The sequence below is a fragment of the Lolium rigidum genome, chromosome 3 (genome assembly GCF_022539505.1).
Source record: "Lolium rigidum isolate FL_2022 chromosome 3, APGP_CSIRO_Lrig_0.1, whole genome shotgun sequence".
NCBI lineage: Eukaryota > Viridiplantae > Streptophyta > Magnoliopsida > Poales > Poaceae > Lolium > Lolium rigidum.
In genome coordinates this window covers 36116915-36140984 of record NC_061510.1, presented here as the reverse complement: position 1 = coordinate 36140984, position 24070 = coordinate 36116915, and the positions used below count along the sequence as shown (strand labels likewise).

At 45.9% G+C, this 24070-nt stretch overlaps 1 protein-coding gene across 2 annotated transcripts; it reads left to right on the top strand.

The window, feature by feature from the left end:
• Nucleotides 1–18820: 18820 nt before the first annotated feature.
• On the top strand, nucleotides 18821–22199 carry LOC124695595 (DNA damage-repair/toleration protein DRT102-like). Of its 2 annotated transcripts, XR_007000576.1 has the most exons (2): nucleotides 18821–19956; nucleotides 21682–22199. XR_007000576.1 is itself a non-coding variant. In XM_047228422.1 (1 exon), exon 1 carries the CDS (start codon nucleotides 18961–18963, stop codon nucleotides 19903–19905), a length of 945 nt encoding a protein of 314 aa, XP_047084378.1. In that variant the 5' UTR covers nucleotides 18821–18960; the 3' UTR covers nucleotides 19906–20145. The 2 variants fall into 2 exon arrangements, 1 of the variants encoding a protein (XP_047084378.1); XM_047228422.1 differs by lacking the exon at nucleotides 21682–22199 and having other exon boundaries at nucleotides 18821–20145.
• Nucleotides 22200–24070: the final 1871 nt, after the last annotated feature.

Here is a 24070-nt window from a genome sequence, read left to right as displayed (position 1 = left end):
ATTCTTGTAAATTGTTCCCCTTGCTTTACTTGGGCATGGGTTAGGGTCAATTTAGTGTTATATTAGGTTGAGAGATGGTTTCCCACCATTTGGTCAAGGTTTAAAGTCCTAGATCAAAGTTTGGTGAAATGGCTATGTGTTACATATGCCTCTATGCATATGTTGCATTTGATTTTTAATTTGACTTGGCTTGACCCAATTGGTGTTGTTGAGTGTTGAAATGGTATATAGGAGTGATCCCTCCATTCACAACATGTATTAGGGTCAAGATTCTTAAATTCACATATTTACTATTTTACTCTCATATGCCTCTATGGCATTTTTAGTTTCCTTTTAATTTCTTTTGTTTCACTTTGGTTTTGGTTTGATAAGTGCTAGATAGGGTGTATGAAGGTTTTCCAAACCTCTCAGCAGGTATAAAAGCTTAGGGTAAAGATTTATAGAAATAGCCATAGGCACATATGCCTTTTTTCTTATTTAATTTTCTTTTATTTTATTTTAACTAGGATGGTGAAAAGAGGGGTGAGGTTTAGGGTTTAAGATCACTTCAAATACTAATAACAAGCAATCATAGCAATAACACAAGAATTAAGCAAGATCACTATGTATCATACTTAATTTAATAAAAGTTTTTGTTGGTTCCAAAATTTGGAACTAGGGAAATTCATTGTCTTTGTTTTGAAATTTTTGGGATGTTACAACTCTGAACCTTCAACATGGGACCCCACTATTAAAGTTGTCATTGGTGTTGAAACTTTTCATGCCCGTTGTGATATTATATCTGAATTTTGCCTTATGCCTAAGAGTATCTATGAATTTTTGACACTTTGGGGACTCGTTGAAGGGGGAGAAGGAATAACTCTTATTGATAACTCTGTTATAATTCCTAAGGGAATAGCCGAGGGTGTGCATACAACCATTCTTGGAAGAACAAGTATCCACCGATTATCTTGTTATTGAATGTGTAGGAACAGGACAAATCACACTTGGAAGATCCCTGCTGAAACTATTGGGAGCAGTCATAGATGTGGGAGAAGGCACCCTAAAATTCACCTCTACACCGGGAGGTAGACATGTATTCCCTAAACCAAAGAGTAAAAAAAAGAATAAGAAGGGTATGCGTAAAGCCCGAGGTAATGTTGATGCTCCATCTCTTGATAATACTTGATACACACTTTCTGCGCCTAGCTGAAAGGCGTTAAAGAAAAGCGCTTATGGGAGACAACCCATTATTTTACTTCTGCACTTTATTTTATATTTGAGTCTTGGAAGTTGTTTACTACTGTAGCAACCTCTCCTTATCTTTATTTTAATGCATTGTTGTGCCAAGTAAAGTCTTTGATAGTAAAGCCAATACTAGATTTGGATTACTGCGCAGGAACAGATTTCTTGCTGTCACGAATTTGGGCAGTAGTCCCTGTAGAAACATCAAAAAAATCTGCCAATTTACGTGCGTGATCCTCAGATATGTACACAACTTTCATTCAATTTGGGTATTTTCATCTGAGCAAGTCTGGTGCCACTTTAAAATTCATCTTTACAAACTGTTCTGTTTTGACAGATTCTGCCTTTTATTTCGCATTGCCTGTTTTGCTATGTTTGATGGATTTCTTTGTTCCATTAACTTTTAGTAGCTTTGTGCAATGTCCAGAAGTGTTAGGAATGATTATGTCACCTCTGAATATATGAATTATGCACTGACCCTCTAATGAGTTGTTTTGAGTTTGGTGTGGAGGAAGTTTTCAAGGGTCAAGAGAGGAGGATGATACAATATGATCAAGAAGAGTGGAAAGTCAAAGCTTGGGGATGCCCCCGTGGTTCAGCCCTGCATATTTTAAGAAGACTCAAGCGTCTAAGCTTGGGGATTCCCAAGGCATCCCTTCTTCATCGACAACTTATCAGGTTCCTCTAGTGAAACTATATTTTTATTCCGTCACATCTTATGTGCTTTACTTGGAGCGTCTGTTTGCATTTGTTTTTGTTTTGTTTGAATAAGATCGGATCCTAGCATTCTTTGTGTGGGAGAGAGACACGCTCCGCTGTTTCGTATGAACACATATGTTCTTAGCTTTATCTTTAATGTTCATTGCGAAATTTGAACTATTTCATTCATTGTTATATGGTTGGAAACGGAAAATACCGCATGTGGTAAATGGTTTAATGTCTTGAATAATGTGATACTTGGCAATTGTTGTGCTCATATAGATCTTGTTTAAGCTCTTGCATCATGTACCTTGTACTCATTAATGAATAACTACATATAGCTTGTTAAAATTTGGTTTTGCATGATTGATCTCTAGAGTCTAGATATTTTCTGGTTGAGGTGTTTGAACAACAAGGAGACAATGTAAAGTCTTATAATAGTTACAATATATTCATATGTGAGCTTTGCTGCACCTTTTATACTTGAGTTTGCTTCAAACAACCTTGCTAGCCTAGCCTTGTATTGAGAGGAATTCTTCTCGTGCATCCAAATCCTTGAGCCAATTACTATGCCATTTGTGTCCACCATACCTACCTACTACATGGTATTTCTCCGCCATTCCAAAGTACATTACTTGAGTGTTACCTTTAAAATTTCTATTCTTTGCCTTTGCAATATATAGCTCATGGGACAAAATAGCCTTAAAAACTATCGTGGTAAAGAATATGTACTTATGTGTCTTATTTTTAATAAGTTGCTTGTTGAGCGGTAACCATGTTTTCTGGGGACGCCATCAACTCTTTTACCTTTGTTGAATATCATGTGAGTTGCTATGCATGTTCGTGTTGTCTGAAGTAAGGGCGGTTTTCACAATCAAATGGTTTGAGTATGCATACTGTTAGAGAAGAACATTGGGCCGCTAACTAAAGCCATGATTCATGGTGGAAGTTTCAGGTGTGGACAGCTAATCCTCAATCTCTTATGAGAATATTAATCGTTGTTGAATGCTTATGCATTAAAGAGGAGTCCATTATCTCGTTGTCTATGTTGTCCCGGTATGGATGTCTAAGTTGAGAATAATCAAAAGCGAGAAATTCAATGCGAGCTTTCTCCTTAGACCTTTGTACAGGCGGCATAGAGGTACCCCTTTGTGACACTTGGTTGAAACATATGCTATGCAATGATAATCCGTGTTAATCCAAGCTAATTAGGACAAGGTGCGAGCACTATTAGTATACTATGCATGTGTTGCGGTCAGAAACCCACCGGCGAGCAGCGACGGGCAACACAGTAGAGCCGGGAGGCTCCCAGGACTGCGGCTGGCCCTGGTCCCTCCGAGCGACGGCCCGCAAAGACTTGGCACGCACGTCCGATGCTGATGCAAGGGCGTGCCACCTGACCTATACCTGGTCAGGAAGGTGTTGGATGTGCCTCGCTTAGTTTCCTGCATGGCATACATGTAAACATTAAATACGAGCCTCGATCGGCTCTCAGGTTGTCCTGTGAATCGGCTCAAGGAGCCGATCCACCCATGATCCGTACGAGGTGTACGATCAGATGGTGGTCCTGCTTGATCAAAACAAAGCTAAAACCTACTACGATTTAGGGTTTTCACCACATAATCGGAACATCCTACTCGTGATTGAGCCTGGCGGCCACACACGGTGATCGTAAACCGACCCTAGACAAGGCCTAAAAACCAACATAAAGTTGATCCCCGGAACATCCCTGTCTAGGGCTAGCAAACTACACCCTACGCGCCACTCGGATCCTTCAACCCGTTTGTAAGGCCTAACTATGCGGATATTAAACTAATCCTTGAAGAACAAGGAGCAATCATAACGGATCGGATCTACTAAATAATGATCAAGCGGGGTGCCGCCCTTACACCTAAGATAGGTGTAAGGGCGGCTAGACGTCTAAGGGTTGCACGAACGAAAGCATATGATACTATGAAACGGTGCTAACCCTAACACATCTATGATAACTACGTTGCTCGCCATCAAAAAGGCTTCAGCACGAGCAACGCATGAACAACGAATAAACGTGTACTGCCTAGATCGCAAGATGCGATCTAGGTAGCATGATGCTTACCCGGAAGAAACCCTCGAGACAAGGGAGTTGGCGATGCGCCTAGATTGGTTTGTGGTGAACGTGATTGTTGTTTATTTCATAAACCCTAGATACATATTTATAGTCCGTAGACTTTCTAACGTGGTAATAATCCCAACCGGGCACGAGCCAAACTCCATCTAATCGACACGTATCCTACTATATTACAGATACACGGGCAAACTAGCCCAAACTTTGCATATAAGGCCGATTCATGTATTTCTTCTATGTATATTCTTCAAGCCCATCTTTAATCGCGGCCCACCTCCGATCCGGTCAAATTCCGGTGATAACACATGCCCCCTGGTTTTGGAAATGACAATTCCAAAATCACTCGCTTTTCTTCGTCGGGTCATGTCGTGGCGGAAGCAGAATCGTCGCAGTATCCTTCATCATGATGCCTTGCCTCTTCCACTTCTCCGCGTGACTCTGGCAATTTTTTTTTTGTTGGGCACCACTTCCTCGGAAACTGCTCGTGGCATTGAATCTCCACTATATCCCCTTTTATTTAACCGCTCCAAACAGTTTGCTTCTTCATCCCCTTCGCATTAGCACTCCAAAAGCCCTCCTGCGCCACCATGTCTTCTTCCTCCTCTCGCCTCATCGGGTCTTTCCACCCAATCCTCCTCCTCCGCCGAGCCGACGCCGGAGTGGGACCCGGAGGAGGCCCATGCGGCCAACATCCGCCGCGCCATCGAAGCCGGGGAGGAGTCCAGTCACGACTTCTCCGTCCGGTCTGAGGACGACAAGTCCTCGACCGACGGGGAAAGTGACCTCCGCTTCCTTGCCGACGGGGAAACGGAGGAGGAGAGCGATGACGATCGCTTTTCCTGGGATAACTCCACCTCCTCCGAGGAGGAGGAGGAGGAGGAGGACGACACCTCCTCCGACGAACCGCCGACCAAGCGCTTCTGCCCCTGGCCGGGGAACCTCAGCGACTTCGACAGCGACGACGACGATGCTGACGAAGAGGACGAGGACAATGAGGGCCCTGCCGGCGGCCGCTGCAGCAGCGACGATGAGCCCGCCGGGAGTAGCGCCGACAGCGGCGACGACGGCGACGACGAGGGAAGCGACGGCCCGTAGATAGGACCCTTAGCATAGGATCAGTAGTAGTAGATGGGGCAATGTATCCCCTAGTACTTCCTTTTGAGAGCAATCAGCTCTTTATGTAAGAAATCCTGTTTATCAATGAAGAATTTCCCCAATTTGATTTTGCCGATTTCCTTTAAGCTAATTTAGCCAATTTCCCCTCATACTGACTTTGCCGATTGTCCACTTAGCCAATGCTCAATGAGCCGATGGCAACGCATCGGTCCTTCACAATCTATCCTTCAACTCTTCGACTGATGACTTTGAGACCTGGTGGATAATGTAGAAGACCCTTGCCATCTTTGAAGAAGGTTGCGACGCAGGACCAACCGATGATACCCCGATCGGCTTCTAAAAACAGAGCATCTACCAGGTCAGCTGCCCCCCGAGCCTCAGTCAAGGCGAGAATAGCGGTGAGGACGCACAGTTCAGACAAATGGGCCCAAGCTCGAGCAAATCTGAGAAATCCACCACGCCGAGCCAACCAGACTTGCCACCATTGGCCTCCAAGAATGGGTCAGCCACTCTAGTCCTAGCCATTCCTACGAGCGTAGCTGAGAAGGTGGCCAACTTGGCCAAGCCGACAGTAGATACACAAGAGCCGATCACCTTTTCTTCCGTTGAAAACCGATACTTGCGCAAAGAGTTGGAGGTTCTCGAAGAGAAGGTTCGGGCAACGAAATCCGCTCATCGTTCACTCCCTCAAGGAAGAAGGCCTCGAAGCTGAACTGAAGGCCGACTTGGTCGAAATCCGCGTCTTGAACACGCAGCTGGTAGATCTTGTACTAGAGTCGATGGCTGTGCATCGGCTTTGTTCCTTAGTTCTAAAGTCGATGTCTGTGCATCGGCTGTACATCGTGAGAATTTTTTTACTGGCCGATTTTTCTATCGGCCCCCAATATTTCACTGCACATGTATCGCACATGTTCATCCGATTAGGTGCCCCCGAGCCGAATCTGCCGAGTAACCGCGGATATCGGCTGCAGTAGTTAGCCAAGGCACGCGTATTTGAACGTCGGCTCCGTTAGGACCACCGTTGACTTTTTCCAGCTCATCAGCCGACGTAAAACCGCTGCCCATTAGATTGACGTTGAACACGGGCGAACGTATGGTGAGGATAATTTTGGCCGATTGCTGGAATCGGCCTCCATGTTGATTGAATCGCTCAATGAAGGTTTTGCAATGTTCCTCCATAGATCTTGGGATCGGCCTCACCACGTTTGTCCACAGGTTTGTTCTTGCTATACGGTCAGGCTGGTGGATAAGACCAGCCTAACCCCGTCCTTCGTCACGTCGATGCGCTCGCAGTCGTCCAAATTGATGTCTGAGAGTGGCTCTTGGCCTGTTGTCTCCCAAACGTTCATGCCAGCCGTCGAAATCTCGGCTGAATCATCTGCGTGGACGACCTCTACCTCATCTCCATCCCACTGTATTAAGCATTGGTGCATTGTGGATGGAATGCAACAGTTGGCGTGGATCCAATCTCTCCCTAGCAGGACAGCATAGGTGCTCTTGCTATCGACAATAAAGAACGTCGTAGGGATGGTTTTCCTTCCTACGGTCAGATCCACGTTCAGAACACCTTGTGCGTCAGATGCTTGGCCATTGAAATCGCTCAGTGTCACGTTGGTCTTGATCAGATCCGAGCTAGAGCGTCCCAACCGACGTAGCATGGAGTATGGCATAATGTTGACTGCCGCTCCGGTGTCCACAAGCATCTTGTTGATAGGCTGCCCATTGATATAGCCTCGCAGGTACAGGGCCTTCAGATGCCTGTAGCTTCTTTCTCGTGGCTTCTCAAAGATAACCGGCCGTGGGCCGCAATCAAGTTGTGCCACGAGTGCTTCGTCTAACCCCGGAGCACTAAACTCCGTCGGAAGGATGAACACCATGTTTGTGCCGGCCGATGTCTCATCATCGGCTTTCTTTTGTCCGGGCGCCACTCTTTCCTTTGTGGCCGCCCTTCTTCGTCCGGGGTTCGCTGAATTTTAGCGGCCGAGTCGGGCCGCGCCATCCTCAACGTGTGCAGGTATAACCTTTCGGCTTCCTCCAAACCACGTAGTCGCTGAACCCTACGCTTTTGGGAACGGCTGAGTCCATCAGGGCACCACCTTGGCCGGTGGTACTTATCTTCTTCTTCATCATCGTCTTCTAGCTCCTCGAGATCTTCTACCCGAGAGGACTCAGCGTATTTGTTCCGAGGCGGGAGAGGCCCTAGACGTTTGAACACGGACACGTTAGCTGCCTCCTTCTTCTTTTGTCTACATTCTGGGCAGTTGCCGATTGTAGGCAATCGGCTCATTCCTGAATCCCAGCAGTGTCTGAAGAAGGGACAGTCCCAGTGCCTATCCACGTCGTCTTGCTCTCTCGACTTTTCCTTGGCGTGGCGCTCATATCTCTCCTCATCGCGATCATGCCGACGATGTCTCCTGGCGTCCCTAGCCAGACGATCTCTTTCATCATCGTCGTTGAATCGTCGGCGTTGGTCGTATTGACTCACATATTTGTTGAGGAGGTGATCAGAGAGAGGTCGCTGATATCGCACATTCCTCACTTCTCCCTCTGTGATGTAGCGCTTGCCATCGTGCCGGAGCCGATCGCGTGGAACGGCTTCCTCTGTGTCCTTACTATGAGAGCAGCTGCCCTCGTCTCTGTCCTTACCAGAGTTGTGCCCAGGTCCTACCATGTTGACGTTGAACGAGAATCTTGGCTGGCACCCTCCAGGGTAAGTGCACTCCACCAGGTTAACGGCGGGGAAGGGGTGTGTGTCGACCTTCATGGCGTACTGGCTGAAAATTAGACGCCCTTGTTCTATCGCCATTTGGACCTGCTGCCGCCACACCCTGCGGTCGTTGGTGGCATGGGTGAACGTGTTATGCCACTTGCGGTATGGCTTTCCGTTCAGCTCTGCGCCGTGGGGATCTTGTGGCCTTCGGGTACCTTTAGCTCGTTTCTCCTTAACTAAGAGGTCAAAAATTTGCTCGGCTTTGGTCACGTCGAAGTCAAACCCTCTTGGAGGACCTTGTGGCTTAACCCACTTGCGGGACACGGGGCTTGCCCCCGAGTCCATTCAGCCACTTGCTACCTCTTGATCTCCCGCGAGCCTTCGTCTTCATCCGCCTCAACCAGGACCACCGCACATTTGAATTTATCCCGGTAAACATCCGGGTGGCGCTTCTCATATGATGACAGCTCTCGCACCATGTGCGCCGGTGAAGGGTACTACGCTTGGGAGGCCACGTCCTTGATCGGTGATGCGAGACCCACCACCGCCAACTCGACTGCTTCTTTTTCAGTCACACGAGCCGAATAGCATCGGTTCCTAACGGTTCTGAAGCGCTAGATGTATTCTGACACTGTTTCTCCGCGCTTCTGTCGCACTTGTGCTAGATCGGCAATGCTAGTCTCGGAAGCCTCTGAGCGATACTGCGTGTGGAACTGCTCCTCTAACTGCTTCCAAGTCCGGATTGAGTCTGGTGGCAGCGATGTGTACCACCCGAAAGCCGATCCTGTGAGGGACTGTGCGAAAAACCTCACACGCAGCTCATCCGATGCCTGAGATCGTGCCCACTGTGCCAAATATCGGCTTACATGCTCGATTGAGCTGGAACCATCTGATCCACTAAATTTGGAGAATTCAGGGAGCCGATATTTGGGTGGAAGTGGGATCAATTCGTACTCGTTGGGGTACGGCTTGGAATAGCCGATTGCCCTCCTTTTCGGCACCATGCCGAACCGGTCTCTCAAGATGGTATCGATCTGATCCGCGGTGCTGGCTGCGCAGGAGTTGAACTCCGAAGATTCGCCGGAGTGGCATACTTAGCCAGCCACGCTTGCTTCTCAAGCTCCGAGCCAACCGCAGGAGTTGGGCTCGGAGGTTTATCGGGGTGGCGTACTTAGCTAGCCACGTCCGCTTCTCAAGATCCGCCCCGAAGTTCCTCCCGTTGTTCCGTAGTCCCCGTCGTTGCGGTCCGGTTTGTGAGTGCCCGATTCATGCGGTCCGGCACGTATGTGCACGTGTATCCGTGAGGGATCTCCTTAGGCGCCTCATGCAAGAACTGGTAGTCATTAGGGTCACCACCGATCTTGTAGACGACGTATGCCGGTGAACTCGGCACTTCTGGCGCTGCCAACGCGAATGGCAGCGGTGGCCGGGACTGGAGTGGAATCTCTCCTTGGTGAGTCCCTAGAGCTGGTCCTGACGGAGAATACTGATGGCTCATGATTTCCTGGATCACCCGAAGGGCGACACGCTCCAAAGTGTTCACCAGGCTCTCAGAATGGCGGTGCAGCGAATGGGCCACCATGAAATTAATCTCCCGACGCGAGACCCGGTGCGTTCTTCCGAAGGGGTAGACGGGTCCACTCCATCGAGCGCGCCTTCGAGCGAGAACCCCTTCCACCCGATGCCGTGTGAGCGGGTTCTCCGGAAAGAGCCGATGAGGTCGGCTTCGAGGATAGCTTTGACCTCGTCATACTTCTTCTTGAGATCATCGGCCGGATCCTCGTACGTGATCGGAGTGCCTTCCGCCATCTCGGATGTAGATGGCGATGCGGTTGATGTCGAAGATTGTCCCACCGGGCGTGCCGAATGTGTTGCGGTCGAAACCCACCGGCGAGCAGCGACGGGCAACACGAGAGAGCCGGGAGGCTCCCGGGACTGCGGGCTGGCCCTGGTCCCTCCGAGCGACGGCCCGCAAAGACTCGGCACGCACGTCCGATGCCGATGCAAGGGCGTGCCACCCGACCTATACCCGGTCGGGAAGGTGTTGGATGTGCCTCGCTTAGTTTCCTGCATGGCATACATGTAAACATTAAATACGAGCCTCGATCGGCTCTCGGGTTGTCTCGTGAATCGGCTCAAGGAGCCGATCCACCCATGATCCGTACGAGGTGTACGATCAGATGGTGGTCCTGCTTGATCAAAACAAAGCTAAAACGACCTACTATGATTTAGGGTTTTCACCACATAATCGGAACATCCTACTCGTGATTGAGCCTGGCGGCCACACACGGTGATCGTAAACCGACCCTAGACAAGGCCTAAAAACCAACATAAAGTTGATCCCCGGAACATCCTGTCTAGGGCTAGCAAACTACACCCTACGCGCCACTGGATCCTTCAACCCGTTTGTAAGGCCTAACTATGCGAGATATTAAACTAATACTTGAAGAACAAGGAGCAATCATAACGGATCGGATCTACTAAATAATGATCAAGCGGGGTGCCGCCCTTACACCTAAGATAGGTGTAAGGGCGGCTAGACGTCTAAGGGTTGCACGGACGAAAGCATATGATACTATGAAACGGTGCTAACCCTAACACATCTATGATAACTACGTTGCTCGCCATCAAAAAGGCTTCAGCACGAGCAACGCATGAACAACGAATAAACGTGTCGCCTAGATCGCAAGATGCGATCTAGGCGACATGATGCTTACCCGAAGAAACCCTCGAGACAAGGGAGTTGGCGATGCGCCTAGATTGGTTTGTGGTGAACGTGACTGTTGTTTATTTCATAAACCCTAGATACATATTTATAGTCCGTAGACTTTCTAACGTGGGAATAATCCCAACCGGGCACGAGCCAAACTCCATCTAATCGACACGTATCCTACTATATTACAGATACACGGGCAAACTAGCCCAAACTTTGCATATAAGGCCGATTCATGTATTTCTTCTATGTATATTCTTCAAGCCCATCTTTAATCGCGGCCCACCTCTGATCCGGTCAAATTCTGGTGATAACAGCATGAGGCTTGCAACTTATAAGATGTCTTATACATAACTCATATGCTTTATTACTACCGTTGACAAAATTGTTTCTTGTTTTCAAAATGAAAAGCTCTAGCACAAATATAGTAATCAATGCTTCCCTCTACGAAGGGCCCATCTTTTACTTTATTGTTGAGTCAGTTTGCCTATTTCTTTCTATCTTAGAAGCAAACACTTGTATCAACTGTGTGCATTGATTCTTACATGTTTACTTATTGCACCTGTTATATTGCTTTGTGTTGACAATTATCCATGAGATATATATGTTGAAGTTGAAAGCAACCGCTGAAACTTTATCTTCCTTTGTGTTGCTTCAATGCCTTTACTTTGAATTTATTGCTTTATGAGTAACTCTTAAGCAAGTCTTATTGATGCTTGTCTTGAAAGTATTATTCATGAAAAGTCTCTGCTATATGATTCATTAGTTTACTCATTATCTTCATCATTGCTTCGAATCGCTGCATTCATCTCATATGCTTTACATTAGTATGATCAAGATTACGATAGCATGTCACTTCAGAAATTATCTTTGTTATCGTTTACCTACTCGAGGGCGAGTAGGAACTAAGCTTGGGGATGCTTGATACGTCCCAAACGTATCTATAATTTCTTATGTTCCATGCTACTTTTATGATGATACTCACATGTTTTATACACATTATATGTCATATTTATGCATTTTCCGGCACTAACCTATTGACGAGATGCCGAAGAGCCGATTCTTTGTTTTCTGTTGTTTTGGTTTCAGAAATCCTAGTAAGGAAATATTCTCGAATTGGACGAAATCAACGCCCGGGGTCCTATTTTTGCACGAAGCTTCCGGAAGTCCGAGGAGAGACGAAGTGGGGCCACGAGGCACCGCCACAACAGGCGGCGTGGCCAGCAAGGGGCCCGCGCGGCCCCGTTGTGTGGGGCCCCGTGGCGCCTCTCGACCCGCCCTTCCGCCTACTTAAAGCCTCCGTCGCAAAACCCCCGCTACCGAGAGCCACGATACGGAAAACCTTCCGGAGACGCCGCCGCCGCCAATCCCATCTCGGGGATTCGGGAGATCGCCTCCGGCACCCTGCCGGAGAGGGGAATCATCTCCCGGAGGTCTCTTCATCGCCATGATCGCCTCCGGATCGATGTGTGAGTAGTCCACCCCTGGACTATGGGTCCATAGCAGTAGCTAGATGGTCGTCTTCTCCTCATTGTGCTATCATGTTAGATCTTGTGAGCTGCCTATCATGATCAAGATCATCTATTTGTAATCCTTCATGTTGTGTTTGTTGGGATCCGATGAATATTGAATACTATGTCAAGTTGATTATTAATCTATCATATATGTTATTTATGTTCTTGCATGCTCTCCGTTGCTAGTAGAGGCTCCGGCCAAGTTGATACTTGTGACTCCAAGAGGGAGTATTTATGCTCGATAGTGGGTTCATGCCTCCATTAAATGCAGGACGAGTGACGTAAAGTTCTAAGGTTGTGGATGTGCTTGTTGCTACTAGGGATAAAACATCGATGCTTTGTCTAAGGATATTTGTGTTGATTACATTACGCACCATACTTAATGCAATTATCTGTTGTTTACAACTTAATACTGGAGGGGTTCGGATGATAACTCTGAAGGTGGACTTTTTAGGCATAGATGCATGCTGGGATAGCGGTCTATGTACTTTGTCGTAATGCCCCGATTAAATCTCATAGTACTCATCATGATATATGTATGTGCATTGTTATGCCTTCTTTATTTGTCAATTGCCCAACCGTAATTTGTTCACCCAACATCTGCTATCTAATGGGAGAGACACCACTAGTGAACCGTGGACCCCGGTCCTATTTTTTACATCCGAAATACAATCTATCGCAATTGTTCTTTACTCGTTCTTTGCAAACAATCATCATCATCCACACTATAATCTAATCCTTTGTTTTCAGCAAGCCGGTGAGATTGACAACCTCGCTGTTACGTTGGGGCAAAGTTCTGTGATTGTGTTGTGCAGGTTCCACGTTGGCGCCAGAATCCCTGGTGTTGCGCCGCACTACACTCCGCCGCCATCAACCTTCAACGTGCTTCTTGACTCCTACTGGTTCGATTAAACCTTGGTTTCTTACTGAGGGAATCTTGCTGCTTGTCGATGAATGACTAGGGTTTGGATGGAAAAAGGTTTTATATCATCCTTTCTTTGCTCTCCTGGTCGACAGCTGAGCCTGGCAACACTCGGTGACTCTTCCTGTGTGTGTGTTGGTGTTGGGCATGCACACTAGCTGTGTGAGCAGCTAGTGTGTGTGTGTGTCCTATGCTTGGGACTTGTGCTGTGAGAGGATCAGCTCGGCAGCTTGTGATCATATCCTCTCCAATAACCATTTTCTTGCTAACTCGCTAAGTGGCAATGCCACTTGGCATAACTTGTGTTTTGCTTTGTTTGTGTGCAGGGATCAAAGTGATGATCACAATGAAGTTCAAGATCATCATGCACAAGCATTACCTGAAGATAATTTTGTAGTTTAGGAATTTCATTAAATTGTAATCTTCTTTCTTTTCCTTTTTCCATTTTGCCAATTCTTGTAATGTGTTGTAATATTCTATATTTCCATCTGAATATTGTAAAGACAATGTATCTTGTGTGTTTATCAATAAAGCTCTAATTTTCTCTAATGAGCTTTACTTAATAATTGTATTGTTTATATTCTTTATTATTTATAATTTGTTTAAAGAATTACCTCAATAATGAATTATGAGATATTCATTTGATGTTTGAATTTGAAATTCAAATTCAACTTAAGTTTGAATTCAATCATGCAACTTAAATTATAATGAAATACCTTTCCTCTCTTCTCAAAACCCTAACTTAGTTGAATGAGAAGCAAGTTTGTCGCACTCTCGGAACCCTAACCCTGTAAGGTGTCGAGAGAGAAACTTGTCCCCCTTCGATGCAGTTTTGTTTTAAAAGCGCGAAATTTCCCCAGAATTTACGATGCAGTGCACATCCCTTTCTAAAATCTACCCCTCGATCGTCTCTAAACCTGGGACATTACAATCCTCTACCACGGTGAGGAGTACACAAATTTGGAAACATGCCTAGTATCCACTACACTGTAGTATAAGATTAGACGAGATGACCCTGATAATTTTGAGGGCTAGCCCCCGTAAAGAGGGTAACTGCCAAGATTATATGGTATGCTCCTATAATACCACGGTTGAAATGTCTGTTCAGGAACAAAGAGCATGCCATGTTGTTGCAATCTCACAAAGAAGACCGTAAGAAAGACGCAATGTTGAGACACCCCGCTGATGGGTCGTAGTGGAGAAAAATCGAGAGAGACTACCTGGACTTTGTAGGTGGAGACGCGAGGAACTTAAGGTTTGGTCTAAATAAAGATGACATGAATCCTATTGGGGAGCAGAGCTGCAGTCATAGCACCTGGCATGTAACTCTATGTATCTATAACCTTCCTCCTTGGTTGTGCATAAAGCAGAAGTTCATTATGATGGCAGTGCTCATCCAAGGCCCGAAGTAACCCGAGAACGACATTTATTTGTACCTAAGACCATTAATTGAAGAACTCTTACAATTGTGGGTCAAACCATGTGCACGAGAGTGGGATGAGCACAAACATGAGGTGAGCGTTGCTTTTAGTGACCATAAATGATTGACCTATTCTTAGTAACCTTTCAGGACAAACAAACAAGAGATACAATGCATACACACATTGTTTAGATGAGATTGAAGGTATATATTTGGATAAATGTAAGAAAGTTCTGTATCTGGAGCATCATCAATTTCTTCCAACTAGGCATGCCGTGAGGAAGAAAGGCAAGCAATTCAGAGGTGAGGCAGATCACTGGAAGAAACCTGACCTCCGTACTGGTGATTCTTTACTTGATATGGTTAAGGACCTACAAGTAATCTTTGGAAAGGGTCCTAGCGGTCAGTCTGATCCGAATGATGTCGCTATCGGACACGCATCCATGTGGAAGAATAAATCTATATTTTGGGAGCTACCCTATTGAAAAGACCTAGAGGTCCGCTCTTCAATCGACGTGATGCACGTGACACAAAATATTTGCATGAACATGCTAGGCTTCCTGGTCGTGTACGGGAAGATAAAAGATACACCGGAATCACGAGAAGACCAACAACGTATGAAAGACCCAGACAACATGCATCCATAGAACAAGACAGATAAAGAGTGTCACTTAAGTCCAGCAAGCTACGCTCTTACCAAAGCGGAGAAGAAAATCTTTTTTGAAGGCCTTTACAATATCAAGGTGTCGTGTGACTTCTCGTCGAATATAAAGGGGATAATAAATATGGCAGATAAAAAAAATCCAGAACCTGAAGTTGCATGACTACCACGTGATTATGACGCCGTTGCTTCCGGTTGCATTGAGGAGGCTTCTACCAAAAAAATGTTCGAGTACCTATTGTGAAGTTATGTGCATTCCTCAATGCAATATCTCAGAAGGTAATCAATCGAGATATTCTGCCAAGGTTACAGAAGGATGTGGTCCAATGTCTTGTTAGTTTTGAGTTGGTGTTCCCACCATCCTTCTTTAATATTATGACGCATCTCCTAGTTCACCTTGTCGAAGAGATTGTCATTCTCGGTCTTGTATTTATACACAATATGTTCCCCTTCGAGAGATTCATGGGAGTTTTAAAGAAATATGTTCATAACCATGCTAACTAGAAGGAAGCATCTCCAAGGGCTTTGGAACAGAGGAGATCATTGAGTTCTGTGTTGACTTTATGCCTGACCTTAAGTTGATTGGTGTTTCTGAATCGCGGCATGAGGGAAGACTAAGTGAAAAGACACACTAGTAAAGAAATCAATGATATGTATGGACGAGATTTATTTCACTCGAGCACACTACACAATTCTACAAAATTCCACCTTGATAGCTCTGTATATCACTGAACACAAGAATGTTGTCCGCTCCCAGCACCCGGGCAGTCTGACTCCTGGATTAGACGTGAACATATGTAGATTTTCAGCGGTTGGTTGTTGATGCATGTAAAATTCATACATGAACTTTATAGTTTATTGCACTAAAATCCTTATTATATTGCAAATTTATTATAATTATTGAGACTAACCCATTAATAGTTGCAAAAAATGCATAATTTCTTGTTTTAAACTTTGCTATGTAGGAAATGGGCAAATATGGAAGGAACCCGATCATTATGGTCAAACCTGGAGTTTCCTTAAATGCAATACTGTTTTCAAAGATGGTCCTGGGAATCTCCGAAGATAGCGTCAAACGAAAAAGTGCCAATTGAAAAAGTTGTGGGTAATTTTCACATCTTCAATTTGAAATAAAGAATGCCCCAATTTAAGTCCGGATGCTCCCATGGTCACGATATTACTGAAGAGTACAGAGGCAGTTTCGGAAACCCAAAAATTCGTGTAAAAATTCAATTAAAAAACATTTTTAGATATTATTCAGATTTTTTAAAAATTTAGATTAAAAACTACTTTAAAAACATTATTTCGAAAATTAATTTAAGAATAAACAGAGAAAAAAACGAAAGAAGTAAAATGGGCCGGCCCAAGACCACCGCTCTGTGTGCGGCACGTCCAAGCCGCCGCCCCATGGCAGTGCCGGCAAATCCTATTTGCCGCTTATTGCGGGCGTTAGGATCGCTCCCGCCTGAAGAAGCTTGTTATTGGGCCAGGCCCATTTTATCCTTCCTCAAGTCTGTGCGTGCCTACATGACTCGGTCTGTTCGATGTTCGATCTGGCTTTCCCTTATACGAGGTTTCTTTCGATTTTGTCGGTTCTCTCCTATTTTTCATTAAGTTTTTTTTTGAACATTTGCAACTTTTGAACATTTGAAAGTTTGGAACATTTTTCAAAGTTTGAACATATTTTGGGTTTGAACATTTTTTTAAATCTAACTTTTTTGAGATTTGAACTTTTTTAATTTTCTTCAGATTTTAAATTGTTCAAATTTAAATTTGTTTAAAATCAAAATTCGTTCAAAACTAAAATTTGTTTATAATTTTGATTAAGTAGTTTTAAAAATGATTGTTCCGAATTTTTTCAAATTTAATTAATGTTCAAATTTAGAAAATGTTCTGATTAAAAAATGCTCAGCTTTAATTTTTTAGAATTTTTTAAAGAGTAAAATACATGACAAGTACTTGAACTTGTCGGTGGTGTTCAAATTGGTCATTGTACTTTGAAAATACCAATTTACGGTACTCCCTCTCTCACGGTTTATAAGGCACGCGTGTACCCCTAGGTTGCAAATTTGATCAAGTTAGCATTAGTTATATGTTATAAAAATTATATCATTAGAAAGTTCAAATGTTCTATTTTCTAATGATATAATTTTTATATTATATAATTTAAATTATATAGGTTAAATTGGTGACCTAGGAGTACGCGCGCGCGCCTAATAAGCTGTGAAGGAGGGAGTAACTAAAGACGAGTTGCCAGCTTATATACGGTCACTAGCTCTGGGACTGCCATGTATTTGCTGACATGGCACTCATGGGACCCAGATGCCAGGACAGCTGTGCATCAGTTAAAGAGGGCCCATATACAGGTGGGGTTCTACGTCAGGCACAGCAGTGCATTTTTTCTCCAAAAAAAACCCAGGAAATAGTTTTCTCCTCTGGTTTTCTTTCTTCATCCTTTGTCTAACCAAATCCATAAATTCTGTCCACCGTCCGGCCGTCCTCATCCCCTACTCCCACTCCGCACCGGAGAAGCGCGCTTAGGCCACATCCACACCTTGTATGTATCCTTGCCACGGCGATCCTGGAGGCAGTATGCACGACCGCGGACGCTCTCGACACACACGGCTCGACGCGAGCAGCAGCGCCGGAGTGCGGCACGGCCGGCCGCCAGCATGCAGCAAGTGCCTCAGTGAGGGCACGTGCAGGCACGCCGCCGGAGATGCTCGAGCAGAGACGCAGGAGGTCATGGGGGGAGGCAGCGTTGTAGGTGTTGGCCTAGCGGCCTGCTGTGATGAGTGCGATGCTAGACTGCTAGTCCACCAGAACGCGGCGACATGACGCAATAGAACTCCACACCGCCGCTACGGATGACGATTCCGTGCACCATGTCGTCGCCGCGGAAGCTGGTTCGAGCGGGGTGCGGCCGTCGCCAAGGACGTGGTCCAGCGCAGGTCCCTGGAGTTGAGGGAGACGAGACAGGAGACATCGGCTGCTTATGCTGCTCCAGGCGCCCGTGGCGAGTCTGGGAAGGGCACGTTAGTGGGGAGGCCGGGCAGCGCTGGCGTTCTCGTCGTCCTGATCGACCAGCAGCTCCGGCGTGGCGGCGTGTGGGTGGGGCGGAGGCTGGAGGGAGCCAGTCACCGGATCTGGTGCTGGAGGAGAGGAAGGGGTGGGTGGATTGGTTTCTGCACATCCAAAGTCTTTTTGCAAAACACAATGCTAAACTGACGTGTGTGTGCTGACATGTGGATCGTGTGAGCCCCATGTTCGCAAATACTTCGCGTTCCTAGAGCCAGTGACCGTACGTGAGCATGCAACTCGTCTTTACTTACCGTAAATTAGTATTTTCGAAGTACAGTGACTAATCTGAACCCCGCCAATAAGTTCAGGTACTTACCATGTATTTTACTCTTTTTTAAATTTTTTGAAAACTGAAAATGTCCCTGGATGAAAACTTGCATGCATTTGCAGGTTAACCTCACCTTGCCCTGAATACCTATGCAACTACACTAGCTGAAATCTGCGCAGCGAGCCAACAAGTTCAAGTTGCTGTGGTGCACACAACTGCGCTGGGCCAGGCCCATCTTGGAAACGCCATGAGCAGCGTGGCGCGTCCGACTCGCTAAACGCGATGTATAGGGGCTCCCGGCAGTGCCTGGTGTTCCTATGTTCGTCCGAAATAAAAATACTCGTACAACAAGTCCACCTATGGTCGTCGTCGACGTCGAGTCGTCCTATTTCTTGCGTAGCTCGGCCCAGTTGCCTGGCTCGCTACTAGCCACTGCTCCTCTTCCCTCCTCCATTCCCTTTTCTCCGCATCCGCATCCAATCTCAGATCGACTCCTGCAAAATCAACAACCGCCACCTACCACCGCTAATGGCCGCCTCCGCCTGCAACCGCCGCTTCAAGATTTTCGCGGCCGCTGACGGCTTCGGCTTGCCGCTCAAGGACGCTATCGTTGCGCACCTCCGCGCCCACTCCTCCGTGGCCGATGTCGTCGACCTCGGCGTCGACAAGTACTACTCCGCTGCCGCACTCGTCGCCCGCAACGTCACCTCCTCATCGTCCGACCCCGCCCTCGAAGCCCGCGGCGTCCTGGTCTGCGGCACTGGCGCCGGCGTCACCATATTCGCCAACAAGTACCCCGGCGTGTACGCCACTCACTGCAGCTCCGTCGCCGACGCCGTCAACACCCGCTCCATCAACGCCTGCAACGTCCTCGCCCTCTCCGGCACGGCGACCCCGCCCGACACCGCCGCCGCCATCGCCGACGCCTGGCTCGCCACCCCATTCCGTGCTCCCTGCCCCGCATCCGGGGACGCGCCCTGGCCGGAGGACATTCAGCAGTTCTTCGATGTTGCCTCTCAAGAGATGGCATCCATCCCCGAGGGATCTGGATCAGCCCCGGCCCCTGACTCCACCTGTGCCATCTGCTGCCTGAGGAAAGGGATGGAGTTTGAACCGGTGGATATCATGCCAGGCGGCGAGATGCGAATTGTGCGACAGAGTCCCACTTCGGCCTACGTCCGCTTCAAAGCTGGAAGTGTGGAGCCGGCTCACCACCACACTTTCGGCCACGATTTGGTGGTCATCAAAGGCAAGAAGAAGGTGTGGAACTTAACCAAGAAAGAAAACTACCACCTGGTTGATGGGGATTTCCTGTTCACGCCTGCTGGGGACGTGCACCGTGTGAAGTACTTGGAAGACACAGAGTTCTTCATCCGGTGGGATGGCCACTGGGACATATTCCTCGACGAAGACCTGGGAACTGCGCGCAATGCCATTGATGCTGAGCTCGGTGTGGTTGACAGTGACAAGTGATGATGTCGTGCTGATGCGTGTCCATGTGTTATCTTGATGAGGCTCATGAAGGTGCCATCTTGTTATTCCTCTTTTTTTTTTTTGCCATGTTTACTCCTACAATGTTTGTTGATGACATGTAGTTGGATTATTTGCTTGGCTTGTGGGGCAAAATGGTGGTGATAATGGTAGTAGTATCACCCTGGTATTTTGTACAATCTGAGTTTTGCTGAATAAAATGCAGATGCAAGATGCTATTCAGACTTACATTTCATGATCCTGACAATTATAACATTTTTTCGAGGACACTATTATAATAAGTTATCAACTAGTATGTTTCACATCATTATATATTGCCAATGGTTAAGTCTCAGACAAGAAATTTTAGGCTAAGCGGACATCCTTGGCCCAATTTGCTCTGTGACTCAACATCCATGGTCATAGTAGTGGTTCTGGTCTTCATCTAAATGTTGGTGGAAAGCAATCTCTATAGACTTGCTTTGGATCTTTGTGTCTTGCACAAACAGGAAATGCTTATTTCACTGCAATCTTGCAATATTTGACCCGGAGCACTATTTATTTCATGTCTGAGTTAATTTGCCCCAATTTTGTCACTTGTTACAGTTATTTTGCTACCCTAATTTATGATACAAGTTTTACATTGCTTGGCATTTTTAATAACCATCCATCCACCTCAATCTAATGGTGCTAAATAGATGGAACTAAACTAACGGAACCAAAATTGTGGGACCGGAACCAAAATATATGGGACCGGAACCTCTAATATATTTTACGAAAATAATAATATACAAGTGTCCTTTTGAGCGGCTGAATCATCCGATAAAACTGCACGAATCTTAAATTCACTGATCTTGCCCTCCCTCATTCTATCTTGCTCATTTCCATCGCTGTATGGACCCGGCCGCTGGCGCTAGGGAAGGAGGAGTAGCGGCAGATCCATGGCGGGGGAGGAGGAGAAGTCTGGCCACTGGCGCTAGGTGATGAAGGAGTGGCATCGGGGATTGGGGGATCGGCGGTGAGAACTCACGTTGCTGTCGGGGCAACCTCACGCCTCCGCCTCCAGGAGCAAGTTTGGGCGCGACGGATCGTGTACCTCCCGCACCCGCCGGCGCTAGGCAAGGGAGGAGCAGCGGTGGATCCGCGGCGGGGGAGGAGGAGGGGCTGGCTGCTGGCGCTAGGCGAGGAAGGAGTGGCGTCGGGGATTGGTGACTCGGCAGCCGGGAACCTGGGTATAGTTCTAACTTGCTCTAATATTCTAACTTGCTGTAATCTTCTAAAAGGATTTTGTGTCTAGTCATGCTCTATCAAGTAGAATTCAATACTTGATCCATTGGATCGCTCGAGCAGAAGATACACACATATATCAAAGCTAATCAAGAGACTGAAAATCAAGTCGCGAAAGAATCAGGCTTGATAAAGAACACAAACAGAATGAAACAACAAGAGCGTAGTTTTCTCGTAGACATTGGTCCATTGGAAAAAAACCAAATCAATATGATTCCAGTTGAAAGGCTGTACTGAAGGCCTGAAACTAGTTGATACAACTTTGACATTTGTTCAGTCCCCCTTTGTATAGTCGTGAAAGTACCAAGAAGCTAGCTGGTTGGAAGAATTGAATTACTGATAAATATGCTTTTGGCAAACTTATATTCAGATTGTAACCTTGATAAGATTTTGTTGCTTGTATCTGGTGGTAAACGTAGTTGGCTGTTGTGACTCTAGTTGTTGTCTTCTCTTGTTATCTGCAAGTAGTTCGCTTTATCACTCTAATTGCAGTGACGATGAGCCCCTGAAGAAATCATTATAGCAGTTAGGAGCGAGCTAAATCTGGATTTAAAGAATATCAGAACAGATAAAGCCAAGTTTTGGAAGGAGCATCCATCACCTGTAAATGTTAGTCTTTGTTGCTGCATATTATGGTACTATATATACTCCATTTTTTCTAGATGGAACTCTCCATTCAAGCTCATCTTACTTGAAAGTCGTTCGTTTTATCACCAGCACTAGTAAAACATTACAGGCACATGCTTGAACGTGCACCGCGTCTTTTTCTCTGAATTTTTGTCCTTGTAAACGTGGAGTCAGACATGTGCGTGTTGATGAAGCAATCTCTGGGAAGGAGGTGGTGTACCTACTGTGTGTGCAACATCTGATGCTGGTGTACCTTCGACAAGTTTACCCCTGTGGTTATGTACGTAGTGTGTGAGCTGCTTGTGCCTTGCAAGCAGGAAAATGGAGAAGTTCGGCTACGCTTTACATTTTAGTTTCAATTCAGCTGCATTTGAAAGATTGCGACTACATAGTTGTGTGTTGTGATGCATTTGAAAGATTGCGACTACATTGCCACTGATTTGAATGTATTTAGACACTTTTTTATTTATATAGATGCATCTGAATCTGCGATGAAAGGGAGGGAGTATCATTTGAACATCAAAGGTTTCACTTTTGGCTTTCTTTCATAACATTATAAATATAGTTGGTTTCACTTCCAAATTAGTTTCTAGTCTCCGCAAGGTAAAATTGAATATCTATGCACAATAGAAGGGTGTGAGGTACCAAATTGCACTTGTAATCAATTTCATAACCATACATAAAGGCTCCACCAATTCAGTTAGCAACACAGGCGGGCAACATGGTGTGGCAAACATATTTTTTTTATTGGAAGGACACATTAAAAATTGGATAATAGCAAAGAATTACAACTGCAGCAGCATCTATTCAATTTACTGTGCGATCTGCTATTTGATGCTCTTCATGAGCAGTGGGAGCACCTCAACTTTGTCAAATGTAATAACATCACCATCCAACAATGCCATTTTCTTTTTAAAAGTTAATGCCAATATTAAAGGAGAAGAAAAGCTTATTTTTATTCAGTGAGAACCTCTAAGATCTAAACACATTTGAATCAAAAGTACAACGTGATTCAGCTTACCGAGGCCGACAGGTCCACAGCCACATCCTAACGCAATCGCACATTTTCCCTTTAGTTTAGATGGACATAACATACCTTTTCTACAAATATCAATTGTTCCAATGAGAGTAAGGGTCAATTGATAGGGCTCAAGTGCTGAAATAAAACTTGGCCATTGACAATAACACTATTAAATCAACCTTCCAAAATGTCTTGCCATATTTGATGGATTCGGTTAAGCCACGACTTTAGGTCTCATAAAGTACAGAGGGGAGTCCTAGTAAGATTCTAGAGGTGTCCAAGAGCCCTTGGATCAAAGGAGCATCAATCCCATCGCCAATATTGCATCTCCACCTCTATATATTGAGGGAAAACCCGGAGGCACCCATCCATTGTGACGAAAATCCTCCTTCTTGGCAGCCGCCAAGGAGGGGGAAAACCTCCTCCACACCAGCACCAAGTCCAAGGAAGAAGAAGGGGCAAGGGGCCGCTGCCCCCAAGGGCAGCCGTCGCCCCTCCAGGAGCCATGCTGTCGGGGTGCTGCCGCCTCCCGTGGCCGGCGCCACGGGGATCTTCACCGCCATATCTTCCACGGGTTGCACCTCTTCATCAACATCCATAGCACATCTCCATCATCTCCCTACTAGAATCTCTTGGCAAACATGATGTGCATTGCAATCTACCATTTTCCCATGATCTACTGTGTTTCTATGTCTTTGCTTGAGTAGTAACTTGTTGTTGGGAATTGTGAGATAATTTGTGATGGTTGCATATAAGTATTTGTTATCTTCTATGATGATCTTTTGTACTGATATATGAGTGCACACATATGTTGGGGGATGCATAAGGTTGTCACCATTGCATGTTGATAGGGAGAGGGACATCGGGAGTTAACAGAAACCTTATCCTAATTTCTAAATATGCATGTAGTTTTAATCATGATTAATCAAACAGGGGGATATAATTATGGAAACCTTTAAACTTATAGCCGTGGTTGGACTTTAAGTCTTAATAATTCCTTTGTTTGCTCATACCTATGGCCTTACGATCAATCACTAGGGGTGTATTTGCGCATATGCATGGCTACACCTATCTATGGCCGGCTCCTCTCTAGAAGAAACAATACAAAGACTATCATTGTGCTTCACTAATTATGACAACCACACAAATGAAGTAGAAATTTCCTAGAACACTTACTACCTTGAGTTACTCCAGTCCACTTCACTTCACTTCATACTTTTCTTGCATTAGTAT